Source organism: Melanostigma gelatinosum (assembly GCF_949748355.1).
Source record: "Melanostigma gelatinosum genome assembly, chromosome: 18".
Lineage (NCBI taxonomy): Eukaryota > Metazoa > Chordata > Actinopteri > Perciformes > Zoarcidae > Melanostigma > Melanostigma gelatinosum.
In genome coordinates this window covers 20,152,435-20,165,401 of record NC_136651.1, presented here as the reverse complement: position 1 = coordinate 20,165,401, position 12,967 = coordinate 20,152,435, and the positions used below count along the sequence as shown (strand labels likewise).

General features: G+C 43.2%; 1 protein-coding gene across 1 annotated transcript in view; it reads right to left on the bottom strand.

Annotated features, from left to right (window-relative positions):
- LOC306792773 (ras-specific guanine nucleotide-releasing factor RalGPS1) overlaps positions 1–11,745 on the bottom strand; it is a gene marked incomplete at its 5' end in the record, with an annotated part of 57,073 nt that extends 45,328 nt beyond the window's left edge. Inside the window, 7 exons of the mRNA XM_079290073.1 lie at positions 2,016–2,142; positions 5,654–5,746; positions 6,851–6,940; positions 7,570–7,653; positions 9,573–9,623; positions 10,214–10,318; positions 11,689–11,745. Coding sequence (XP_079146199.1) covers positions 2,016–2,142; positions 5,654–5,746; positions 6,851–6,940; positions 7,570–7,653; positions 9,573–9,623; positions 10,214–10,318; positions 11,689–11,745 — 607 coding nt within the window. The remainder of the gene's footprint in view (positions 1–2,015; positions 2,143–5,653; positions 5,747–6,850; positions 6,941–7,569; positions 7,654–9,572; positions 9,624–10,213; positions 10,319–11,688) is intronic.
- Between the last annotated feature and the right edge of the window lie 1,222 nt (positions 11,746–12,967).

Genomic DNA, 12,967 nt, shown 5'->3' with positions numbered 1-12,967 from the left:
TGCTGCAAGATACGACTTGCAGCGGTTATGGCGACTTTGGACAGTGTGTGTGGGGGCTCCTTTTGTGGAGAAACCATAAGAAATGAAAGAAAATCGATGATTTCTTTGCAAAGATGAGGATTTTGGGCATGCTGGGATACCAAACACGGACATGTTTTGTGACGTATTTGCGCAAACAAGCCGTAGGAACGGAAGGGGAGGGGATGGAGGATTCCGGTGTTGAACAGGCAAAACCCTTGTTAAATAAATGAGATGATACAATGTGATGATCACAAAGACATTTATTATCATGTGTATGTAAACCTGCATACACAACAAGAAGCCCAACAGACTTTCCCACGAGCGTTGGATGTTTCGTCGCTTGGTGTCGCTTTATTTATGAAGGCTTCAGAGCTTCGTTTGATAGCATTAGCTCACATTCCACACACTGAGCCCTCGGCTCTGCCTCGTTGCCTCCGTTCACAAAGCCGTACTTAAGAAAGTCAGGGTTGTACTTGCGCACACATTTAGACTTTTGGGGGGTATGGCACCACTGTCGTCTTCATTGTTTCTTTTTAATAACTTATCCATAACTTTCGCTACAGGCTAGCGGCTAGCTGAGTGTCTTCTTCTGCGTATTGCAGCTTGTTAAACAACTGACTGACGCATTACCGCCACCAGGTGGTGGGAAGCTGTATTGTAACTGAGCGTCTCATGGATAACAGTAATATCTCTGGTGTCTTCAATTAATAACCTATGCGGTCCCGCGGCCCTCGCGGCCCACAGGTGCAAAACTGAAAGTTTTTCGCGGCCCTATCATGGGCCGCGGCCCTATCATGGGCCGCGGCCCTATCATGGGCCGCGGCCCTATCATGGGCCGCGGCCCTATCATGGGCCGCGGCCCTATCATGGGCCGCGGCCCTATCATGGGCCGCGGCCCTATCATGGGCCGCGGCCCTATCATGGGCCGCGGCCCTATCATGGGCCGCGGCCCTATCATGGGCCGCGGCCCTATCATGGGCCGCGGCCCTATCATGGGCCGCGGCCCTATCATGGGCCGCGGCCCTATCATGGGCCGCGGCCCTATCATGGGCCGCGGCCCTATCATGGGCCGCGGCCCTATGGTTAAGAATCACTGCTCTAGAGTGATTCAGTAGCTCTCCAATCGCTGCAGCCAGTAATATAAGCTGTTTGATGAACACGGTTCTGAGAAGCCGGTTAGATGCATGGGTCCACTTCATTTGGTGGCATATCAATTATTGTATGAAGTTAGAGTGAATGAACATTCTTTAACTGATCGTCTCTTCAGTCGTACTTTATCATTTCTTAATGGTGGGCAACATGTTTTATGATGCATCCTGCAATTATTCATCATCGAGCATGACTTAAGAATATGATTTGTACCCTTATTATAAAGCGTTATCGATAACAAGACCTGACACCAGTGTGCTCCATTCCAAGTATTAGTAAAGTGCACTCCGCCCCCCCTCCCCAAACAAATAAGACCTGAATCTCACTCAAATGTCCCTCCCTGCTCCCTTACAGGCAAGATGGCGGCAAAGATAGCAAAACCAGGGATTCATTCTTTTCGTATTGTGCCAAAACACTTACTTCCTCTGAGCCATGACAGGCCTGACTATAGGTTCTGAAGGCCAAGACCAGGATGATAACGGCATGACCGCAACGCCGCAAGGGTTGAGCTTATTACTGTCGTCCATGCAACTTTCAATGTGTAAATGTTCAACAACACCTGGACTTACATCATGGACCGTGCAGCTAAACACTAATACTGAACAACATCTCAGTGACGGTGCTCTGTAGAAGGATGTTTAGTAGAACCATACAATCGTATTCTACTTGCATTTAGTATGGTTTGGTTTTGTGCGGACTGGAATTCCATCTGAAGTATAAAAAATAATCGATGTGTGCAGGGCTTCAAACTGCCAACTGGAGTTTAGACTAGTCATGTAAGATGTTTGAAGTGGTTTAAAGCAGGGTGTGGTGAAAGAACATCGCGGCAGCGATGGAGGACTTACCGAGGTACGGGATACAGGGCACCATCTTCAGGGAGCGGATGTATTCTCTCATGCGGGTGTAGTTCTCCTCCTTGGATGTCAGATAGTTGAGCTTCTCAAATGTGGCCTTGTCTTTCCGACTGATCAGCTACAACAGAGAAGAACGATCACACATATTCGGTTGGTGCTACTTCATCAAATTGTTACTATTACCTGAGTGGTAAACACAGACATCACATTATGATATATTACCCCGACCAAACTAAAGTACGCCTGTGTTCCCTAACCCCGTTTGGAGTTGGTAGTTCATTCCCTCTTCACTGCAGTTGCCAGCTAATTAGGCTCCGTTCATGTACAGTGGGTTAGAGGAGCTCTGCAGTGCATCATCCTGAGCACTTCAAACTCATTTGGCAAAACCAGTTTTTTTCTTTCTTGCCAATATGTGACCCAATACCTTTGCTCAGGCACAAAGTAAGTGACTGAGTGGTATTGGTTTCCATCAACTGTACAAAAGAAAACTGAAAAGCGGAGCTTGGCGGGTCAATCAGACCTACAGTATGTCCAGAAACAAGAAAATGTCAAAGTAGTTTATGTTCCAACTCACACAGGCTCCTCCGTCTCCTGGAATACTCTCCCGCTGCTAGCTTTCCTTTCTCTCCTCAGCAAAGGCGATTTGCCAACTGACTGCCTTTCGCCTCCAATATTATATCAGCTGTAGCTAATCAACATAACACATTGAAGAACATGCCCGAAGGCCAAAAGAATAATCTTTGAATGCCTTTATTATTTATAAGAGAATCTGTATCATCAGGAAGGGTTGTGTCGGTTTGACTGGTTATTGTTGTTTTTCTGGTTGCTTAATAGATTGACAAAGAATGAATCAGCAACTATTATGGTATTGAAGAATTATTTGGAAACATATTCATCACATTGAAGATGGGTATTGACAAAGTTTTCAGACATTTTAAAGACCAAACAATCATTTTACCAACTGAAGATCAAACAAATTGGACACCAGTTAAACTTAACACGAGATCAATAATCATCAACCGAATAGTTCTGAATCAAGACCTTTAGAACTTTGGTTGGACCAAGAAGCTGGTTCAAATATAAAGGTGTAAAAGTGAGCAGGCGCTAAAGAGAACATATTCAAATGTCTCCTCTTGACTGAAGTTGGCATGCCTGCTAATACAACCACTAAATGGGAGTGATTCTTAAAGCATTCTCACTCTTTGCTGGTCCAGTGAATGTCTCTCTGTACTGCTTTCTAACATCTAATCAGCAGCAGCCAGCCTTCCTGTAGTATTTCTCCACGTCTTGGCGCTGATGCATACACTTTACATGGTCCTTTATCCAGCATTGTAAAATCCTGATTGATGTTCAAAAATTAAAACCAGGAACAAACACTTTGCACTTTAATGGCCGGGAGGGGAACGGCTCATAAGGGCTCACAGCTCACGAAACACCCTGTTTGGAGAAAAAGAAAAGGCTGCCGGCCAGCCAGATGTGAGTGGAACATAGAATTCACTTTGAGCGGACGGCCAAGCAGCACACGTCATCTATTTCCTCTGAGGGGCGCTCATCCGAGGCCACAAGGAACTACGATCTGATCCACCGACAACTTCCAACACAGTTTTCTGATCTATTAAACGGAGTATTATGATAAACTCAACTCATGCTCCCCCCACTGTTCACAATCCAGATACTTGGCCTGAAGAATCACTGCACATACTGTAAGTAAATCTGACCCCAAGACCACTGGTTTTATAAGACATTCATGTAGCGACCAGCAGCACGTTCACACCAGCCGAGTTTAGTCCACTTGAACTGAACCGAACTTTGGTCGAAGGGATGTTCTGACCGCTGTCGAGTGAACTCTGCAGCAGCTCATTTGTAAGGTGAATACCATTAGAACCAATCACAGGAAGCGCACCATTTATGGGTCATTTCCTTTGGAGATAAACCGATACTGATATCTGATATCGGTCCGACACTGACTAGTGCTGAAAATAGGCCAATCTGGTATCATACACTATTAAATAAGCAACACTACCATTAGTGGTGGCACGGATCACGGATCACGGATCGATCCGTGATCCGTTCGGATCAGCCCTCACGGTTTGGATCACTCGTGAACCGCGGATCAATAGAGTATTTTATTTTTATTTTATTTTTACAGTGTAATCATCATAGTGTGTAAAGTTCTACTGCTGCTGCTTCTTTTCAAGTAACAAGTCCCTGAATATCAGTGCAGAGTGTCAGTGAACAGATATAAAGCAGTAGTGTGTTCAGTGAACGGAGCAGCTTAGAAGCATTTAACGGTGAAGTCATGGCGAGCGGAGGAACGTCAGAAGCCGCGGCGTCATTTAAGTCGCAAGTTTGGGAACATTTTGTCTTCCCTGTAACGTATAATGACGGATGAGGGTGGTGGACAAAGCGTTATGGTATGTAGGAGTTATTTAAAGAGAGAGACGTACGATAACGGCAAAACATCGGCATGTCCACACATATGAAGAGACACCATCCCGTCTGTTAGCGACGGGGACACTCCGGTGTAGAAAACAAAGGATTTCTAAATCTGGTTAAAATGCTTGAGCCACGCTACGGAGTCCACTCACGCACCCACTTCAGTGTGAAGCTGTTCCAGACCTCTATGAGAAGGAAGAGACTGTGACCGCTTTCACCACGGCGGAGTGATTCTTAGTCCGGTGCTGTAGACACGCCCCCTCTGAGAGTCACGCGCACACACACCTGGTTCAGGTGCTGACAGAAGAATCAGAGTGAAGCTAGACAGGCCCAATAATATTCCAGTCACCACAGAAAGGTCGACCCTCTCCCCAGACAATGGAGATATTCTCATCTTTTTGAAAATAATGTCACAGTAATGTAACATTATTGTGTATTTGAATGACCTGACAGGAAGTAAACATAGACCCAAGTTGTTGCTGAACAGTTCAGTTCAGTGTAAACAGTGGAAGCTCACTGGCTGTTTCTTTCTTTCAGTATTGATGAAAGGACGAGGGTATCAACATACCTCATGTTGCACTTCAACTTAACAGAATTCTTGAATGTATTATTTTTATTTATTTACTTTTGTTTCAAATTGGACATCTTCAATATTTTTGTTTTCATGTAAGACCATAGCCCAAAGTTCTTTGCTTTCAGTGTTCTTGAGGTTCTTTAATTAATAAATGGAAAGCAAAGTTATATTTGTCTCCCCTTTTCTTTGTTGATCCGAAAAATGATCCGAACCTTGACTCCTGAACCGTGATCCGAACCGAACCGTGAGGTTTGTGATCCGTTACACCCCTAGTTACCATGTATTTATATGTATGCATACGTGTTTCACAAAGTTCGGAATGCAATGTTTAAGTCAAGCCTGACGCACATAAAAATCATCCCTGCTTATTAATTTAACACTGGTATCCAATCGGTACTTGGTACCGGATGATATCTAAAGCCCAGGTAGCGGTATCAGGAATGCAAAAGTGGGAAAGGTGCATCCTTAATTGTATCGGCAAATGAAACATTAGCTTTTCCTCTTTTGGTGACTGGAGAACTAAAAGCCTAAATGTGTAAAGTTTGATTATTTTACTTTTTATCAATGCACAGATGATTTCACGGTACAAATTCAAAATGTAGTCATGATAATGTCTTACCGCCCAGGTTTTGCTGAGTCTGAAGATGGGAGCGCTCTGCAGAGCCGACACCACTGACACCAGAGAATGAAGGTTGTTCAACTCAAACAGTTTCTGGGAACAAACACAGAGATTTCATGAACAACACGCAAAGTACGGTATTGCCCAAGTTCAACAAAAACTTTCCCGACCTGTTGGCACTGTGAAAAATGCACCTGTAAAAAACACATATACATCTTTAAAAACGCTTCCTTGGCTTCGGGGTTAGGATGTGAAACATGGACAATACTAGCTGACATGAAAGCACAAATAGAACTTGCCCAACTGAAACAAGTTCCTAAAGGCCTCTCTCCATTGTCTCCCGTACGTGTTAGCTGGTTAAAAGATGACATTTAGTTTACAGCGCACAACCTCTTCTTCTTCTACTCTGTTTACTGGCAGATTACAGCCATGTGTAGCATATAGCGCCAACTTCTGACCAAACTACGCTGTAGCAGAGTCTATCCACTCCATCAGGATGGTATCACATTTCTAATTTTTGGGACATATTTAAAAACGTTGCTTCAAATTGCCTGACGATTGAATGGAAACACAGGTGTTCACCGCTGATGTAGCCCAATCAGCCCGATCACCCGACCTCATGGTCTACGATTAGGTGTCCTGGGAATGGATGCCATGAATACATACGTTTGTGAACGGTCACAGCCAGGTGCAAAGCGTGTTTCAGTAGTTTTACATCGCTCATCAATGTCTTTGCTAGCTGCCAAGAACACCATGTCATGGCTCCACGTTTCCTTTCCATCCTAAGCTCTGACCTCATGGGAAAACCACAAGAGGAGAAAGGCCATGTTGTTTCTGCAATCAGTGTCTGCTTTCCCCATCACTTCCTATGTAATATAATAAAGTACCTGGGCAGCTCGTTCATGCTGCAGCTTCACAAACTGTAATTGATTTATTTTTTTGTTGAAATTGCTTTACAAACAACTGACAGTGACCCATGAAATAAAAATACTTTAACAGCTGTTGGCTTCCATTTCTACAAACGTTTCCATGTCTGATGATGGATGTTCCTGTTACACTGACAAGCTCACCAAACATCACGTTGCGCAATTGTAACATAACAGACAACATATTTCTGTCCTCTGGTTTCAAAGTTATTTTATTTTTATACATATATATATATATAAAAATAAAACTATGAAATATGTTTCAACTCACCTTGGCAATTTTGACAAAATGGCTCAGTATTTCTGCTCGGATCTTCAGCGTGTGGGCGGTTAAGAGTTCTCTCACCAGCCAAAAGCTCACCTGGAACACAACACACAAACACATTCAAACTAGAATTACAACCTCGCGGTTGAAGAACTCCGCCAACCAGTGAAGTTGCCATTTACATCAATGTCTGTCCAAAAGTACATCATCACATTTGTGTGAAATCATTTTAATTAACATATCAATTCCTGAGATATGGCCAAAAACGTGTTTTAAGAATCACAGTGACCTTTGACCACCAAATTCTTGAGTCCTAGTGGATGTTTGTCAGATGTTCCAGACATCACGTTCAAAAAATGGGGTCGGATGTGAGGTCACGGTCCCCTTTTAACCACAAAATCTAATCAATTCCTTCTTGAGTCCAAGCGGACCGAAATTCCAGCCTGGCGTTCCTGAGATATCCTTCTTATACACAGTCTACGGGTTCAAACCAACAGCAACAGACTCCATCAATGAGCTTCTTTAGGTTATGCTCAAGTAGAGGAAGAGTTTCCCTGTAGGGTCGCCACCTTCTTCTATAAAGCAGGGAATGATGATATTGACTCACTGGAACAGCTTTAAGACCTTTGAGACCAACATGCTTTGTACTCATTATTATCGGTTTCACTAACTAGCAGGATTCCACATAAAACTCATGGAAGAGAAGAAGCCATGAAAAGCCGTACCTGGTTGAACCTGCGTGTGAAGGCGACCACATTAGGGGACAAACTGTGCTTCTCTTTCCCATTCCATCCGCAGCTGGCCAGCTCCTGCCAATCACAAAATCACATGAAGCAACACTGATTTAAGGACCAATACCATCCCATAGACTTGCAATGGGAAAGAGATGTCTGTAATATTCGAATAGCCTTTATTTATTCATTCATTATCATTAGGGCTTAAAAAGTTGTAAACCCTTTAACACAAAGTACAGCTGTGCTGATGGGACAGCTTTGATATACATTTGGTCATAAGCCAAGTGTAGGACAAATTAGGGTTTAGACCTAATGAGGACGCACGATAAAGAGTATATTTAACAAATTGTAATACCAAAGTTATTACAATTCATCCTGAGAGAGACACAAATGTCCTTAAATGTTATGACAATCCATCCAATAATTGTTAAGACATTTCACTCTAAACCACAAATGTCAACCTCAAGGTGGTGCTAAGTGAAAGGTCAGTAGGAGTTATCCTCTGGGGGTCAAGCATTTCTGTTCAAATTTGATGGCAGATTTCAGAAAATCAAGAAATCATTAGAATGGTAGCGGACATGATCTTAACGACACAGTACAGACCCACTGCTTGACCCTGGTCTTCTCTCTGAAACATAAACGTGAATAGAACAGCAGGGATTGACAGCCGTCCATCAGCAACTGGACACTCCTTCGCTTTTTACTTTGCGCCAATCAAAATTTCAGCGATGAGATAACTTGCACTGGACTGTGTTGGACATAAGAGTATGCCCGCCACTGACAGGCACAGCCATTCTTAGAAATAAAAGACATGTTGAATGAGAGATTTCTAAGCAGTCAGTCACTAATGTCTCTGCCTGGTTCTCTTCCCTGCATACAGTCTGTGTAGAGCCTGTGGTGGGAAGGAAATCCTTCAGGGCAGCGCAGTGCCTGGAATTTCATTGACTAACAGAGGGTAAGCTGGGTTCCAGTGGAGAGTTCAACCGCTAAGGCCAGTCTGGGTTCAGCTGAGTGGCAACAGCTGTGAGAAGTATTTGAAACAGGAGGACTGGAATCCTTCTGTGAAGAGGAGCAGATCTCTAAAGGGGTTCTCTGCAAACATTTATAATCTGATACAAATGACTGACAGATGGTTCGCGATAGTGGTGCAACGGATCATAAAACTCAATACTCATTTTAACTGAACAGAGCCTGAATGCATCATAATGTAACTGAACCTTTGTTACCAGCTCTCCTCCTGTCATTATCAGAGATCAGTGTTGACCTGATCTCATATTTTACTGAAGTAAAACTGGATTTCACACTGTGATAACGTTAAACTGTTGTTAATTAAGAGTGGGGATCCGTACCGATCACGGATCGGCAGTGGTCCGTTACACCACTAGTTTGAGATGGGTCAATCATGACCTCTATGAACAGATTCTGCATATTAGGAGAGAGAAGATTTTGATATCTGAAGCATTCTGGTTTCCGTTTGAAGCCATTGGTCGAAATGCAATCTCAGAACCCATCGGCTACGATACTTTTTCTATTTACTGGTTTAGAATTAGCTTGTAAAACTGGCTACTTATGAAACAATCCCATCATACACGAGGTATCTCAACTGCAACTCCAGTCTCACATTCCAAGTTGCTAATCGGACTGTAAGCAATAAGCAGAAAAGGAAGTCTTGACCCGGATATCTGCTGGCTACACCGGAACCCCACAAATATGGCCCCTTAACCCCGAAATCATCGTCAGACCGAAAGCCGATAAGTATCGAGAGTGGGTCAATCACAGAATATTGTTGTACCGTAAGCTCCTCCTTAGAAGACCCTACCAAGATAGTTAGTGAACGATATAAAAATGGATTTATATGAAGTACCAGAACCCCTTTATCTGTGCACCAAAGCTGGAAACTTGGTTTTCCTCCAAGGTGAGAATGTGGCGTTGGGAGTTGGCAGTGGAAACGACGGTCAGGAGACCAACCACTTGACAACACGAGTCTCTCTTACCTCTGGATGTATCGCCTTGAAGACCGGTGCATCCATCACGGTGATTTGGCTCTGACATAACAAGAAAGAAATCCTGATTATCTTTCACTATGCAGGAGATGAAGACATTGTAGAATACATGGGAGAACTGAGAATGCTTGGCTGGGAGTAACTGCTGACAATCAATGATGAAGATAAGATAAATGAATGTCTGAGGCTGCAGAATTCAAGTAGCGTGATAGGCTTGGTTGAATGCTGAAGCCTGTGAGCGATTCCTCCTCCTCTAAAGTTTCTCTTTTCGTTCATCAAATGGCTGCAGACATCTGGAGGCATCAGGTCAAGTGTGTTGATTTATCCGCGGCCTGAGATTTTAGTCGTTGCGATCTGCAACCTCTACTTCTTCTACTCCATTTACTGGCAAATTCCAATCATGCGAAGCTGATAGCACAAACTTCTGAGCAGACTACGCTGTAGCGTAACGTTTTGTATTCATTTTTTTGCAACATTGCAAGTTTCGACCATTTTTTATTGCCGAAGTTCAACTCTTTTGGAGGGAACTTTGGCGCCAGTGTCCACCTCCCTCTCCTCAACATTTGAAGCTTTGCCGAGTAAGAAGTCTAGCAGCTTGCTTCCGTTCTGATCCGGTTCGTACGTTTACTTACAGCAAACTCCTCTGGCGTCACCTTCAGCACATCGAAGACGACTGCATCGTAGCTCTTGGCGTAGTCCACGCAATTTACATCCAGAGAGTCCGAGCTGCTGCTGGCCTGAGGGACACACACACACACGGACCAGAGTGACTGCTCTACATCTACAGAACCAGCAGTCAGGGACCACACGGACAACATTTGCCATGAAACTGTGTGCTGTCTCAATAGAGTTAGCAAATTATCGTGAGTCAGAAGTCAAGGTTAGATAATCATTCAGTCAAAATCCGAAATTCTCTTTGAACACTTGATGCATTGGAGTAACCCCTGCTAGTGCCAGGCCTCAATGATGGTGAAGTCAACGATGGAGGTTTGGCTAGTCTGTCCACATGTCCAGCTCTTTTTTCCCTTTAACTCTCCTCTATATAGCACAACCTTCACATAAAGACGTCTGCCTGACCATCAGTTTGGACTGATTTTGATAGAATTAGGAATTTACAATACAGTGCTGAAACAGTTGAATAAATATTCCTGGATACAGTTAGTGTCTTATCATTACCGCACAATACTATAATATTGATTGAGAACATCAGACAAAGATGACATAATAATAAATGGCAATTATAGCAAATTGCATTAGTAAAGAGCCAATTATCATTTCTTGTTGTTAAAGAAATTTGTCTGGACGGTCATTTTTTTAAAAGGTACAGATTCCAGCCAATGGTTTCACACTATTCCAGTGATCCATTGCTGTGAACGTGTTTTTAGAGGAAGGAATTATTTAAAAAAATATCTTAATATCTATAAGACCACAAGCATAAACACAATGTGTTCAGGTGACAAACCTGCACATGCTATTTATTTGTTTTTTTACAAGAGAACTCCACAGGGCACCTTTTAGAAGTCCTGTACAGACAGACATGAGAGGACATCGACAGAAAGAGATTGGACACGACCACAACACTAAAACATATAAGTGACTAGCATAATGATTCACTGGGTTATGAAGGACTCCACCGAGCAAAAGCAGATGCTTTGTCCCCGACATATTATCCATTTCAAATCATGATAACATGGCATGTATGCCTCTGAGGTTTAGCCTTGATTTAATGTGCTTTCAATCGGGACTTTTGATCCTTCCTGGTTTAATAAGGCTCAGCTCTGGCATTTTAATCAAGAAAAACAAATGGAAAGAAGTTATTATAAATGATTACAAGGAAAACGGGACCAATAGGCATGCAAGTCATTTTAAAATGAGACTTTGTGGAAGTGGTCCGCAGGTAGAAAAACACATTGTTTTGTTGTCCTGATAAGTAGAGTTCTAGCCGAGCGTCCGTCTCACACTTTGTTCCAGAGCCTTAGCCTGAATGTTAGTTTGCTTTTCTAATGACGTAGCACCACCATCATCAGGTCAAAATGTATTCCAGACATTTGTAGTCACTTTGATAGAACTACAAACTATAGTAAAGAACAGTACAGACGGTCCTTACCTCCGAGGTGACCGAGTGGATGCTGGTGCCATCTGAGAGCCCGTTCCTGCGATACATGCTCACAGAGGGACTGACGGGATGCACAGGTCGGGGCGACAGAGGCCTTCAGCTGGTGGGCACACATAACCTCTCATCCATGCCTGGAGATGGAGGATACAAGTTATTCACCTTTCATCATCATATTCCCCTTCATTAGAAGTAACAACCTAGGTTTCTTTATTACACCGGTTATCCATGCAAAATGGTCTGAGAGACAAGCTGCTTGGGAAGATGTTGGGAGGTAGAAGCCAACCAAACCAAAATATTACTCTCCTGTAGCATTTCACAGCAATACTGGACAGAAACAGGTCAGAATATAGACACCATTGTTCAGCACACACTGCTGTTGGGGCTCAAAACAGTATTTATTGGCAGAACACCACAGCCACACTCAACAAATTGATCTCACGTATCTTTTGAAAACGTTGAGAGCAGCGCCACTTAAACACACAGGCTGGGAGGAAGAAGAAGTTACTACTATAAGGGATCCTCTTATTCTGTATCTGCTTGTATTGATACTACAATGTGATGCATTTCCATCTAAGCTGCACCATGAGATCAAGTAGAAACATTCTGTACTCAGCATTGACTGGTACCTTTGGAAACATGGAGGTCTTTAAACAAACTCTGTGGAATGGAGCTGAAATGAACCAAACTAGGGACAACACTATAGTTGTACAGGCCGACAGTACAAACCGATGACATCACTGCAGTCTAAGAAAGCAACTGACAAATCCAGTACTTATATTTCTGACTAATCGATTAATTGACCACTCAGTTTAGTCGTGACGATGACTCCACTGAAATCTAGTGGTGAAGACGGACCATACTGACATGATCGCTGATAAGGATGATTTCTCTTTAGAACAAATAGCCTACAGTGAAACATGATTTAACAACTTCATGAATCTAGTCTTTTGATATACAGGGCTAACATAAATGCCATTAATGCAGCAAATCATCTCATTACATCTGAACACGTTTTAAAGAGCAGTTTGAATGTTGACTCTAGATCCTATAGAGCAGCGGTTCCCAAACCTTTTAGGCCGCGCACCCCCTTCTACATCCCGACCGGGTTCGCGCACCCCCCCCCCCCCTTAAGAAAAAAGAAAAAAAAAAAAGAAGCAACAGAGCCTTTTAAGCCTTCATAGCCGCATAAGAATCGGACCAATGAGAGAACAGTTTGCTCGCGCGTGGCATTTGTTTACAAGATTTAGTCCGCTGTTAAATGTTGCAGTGT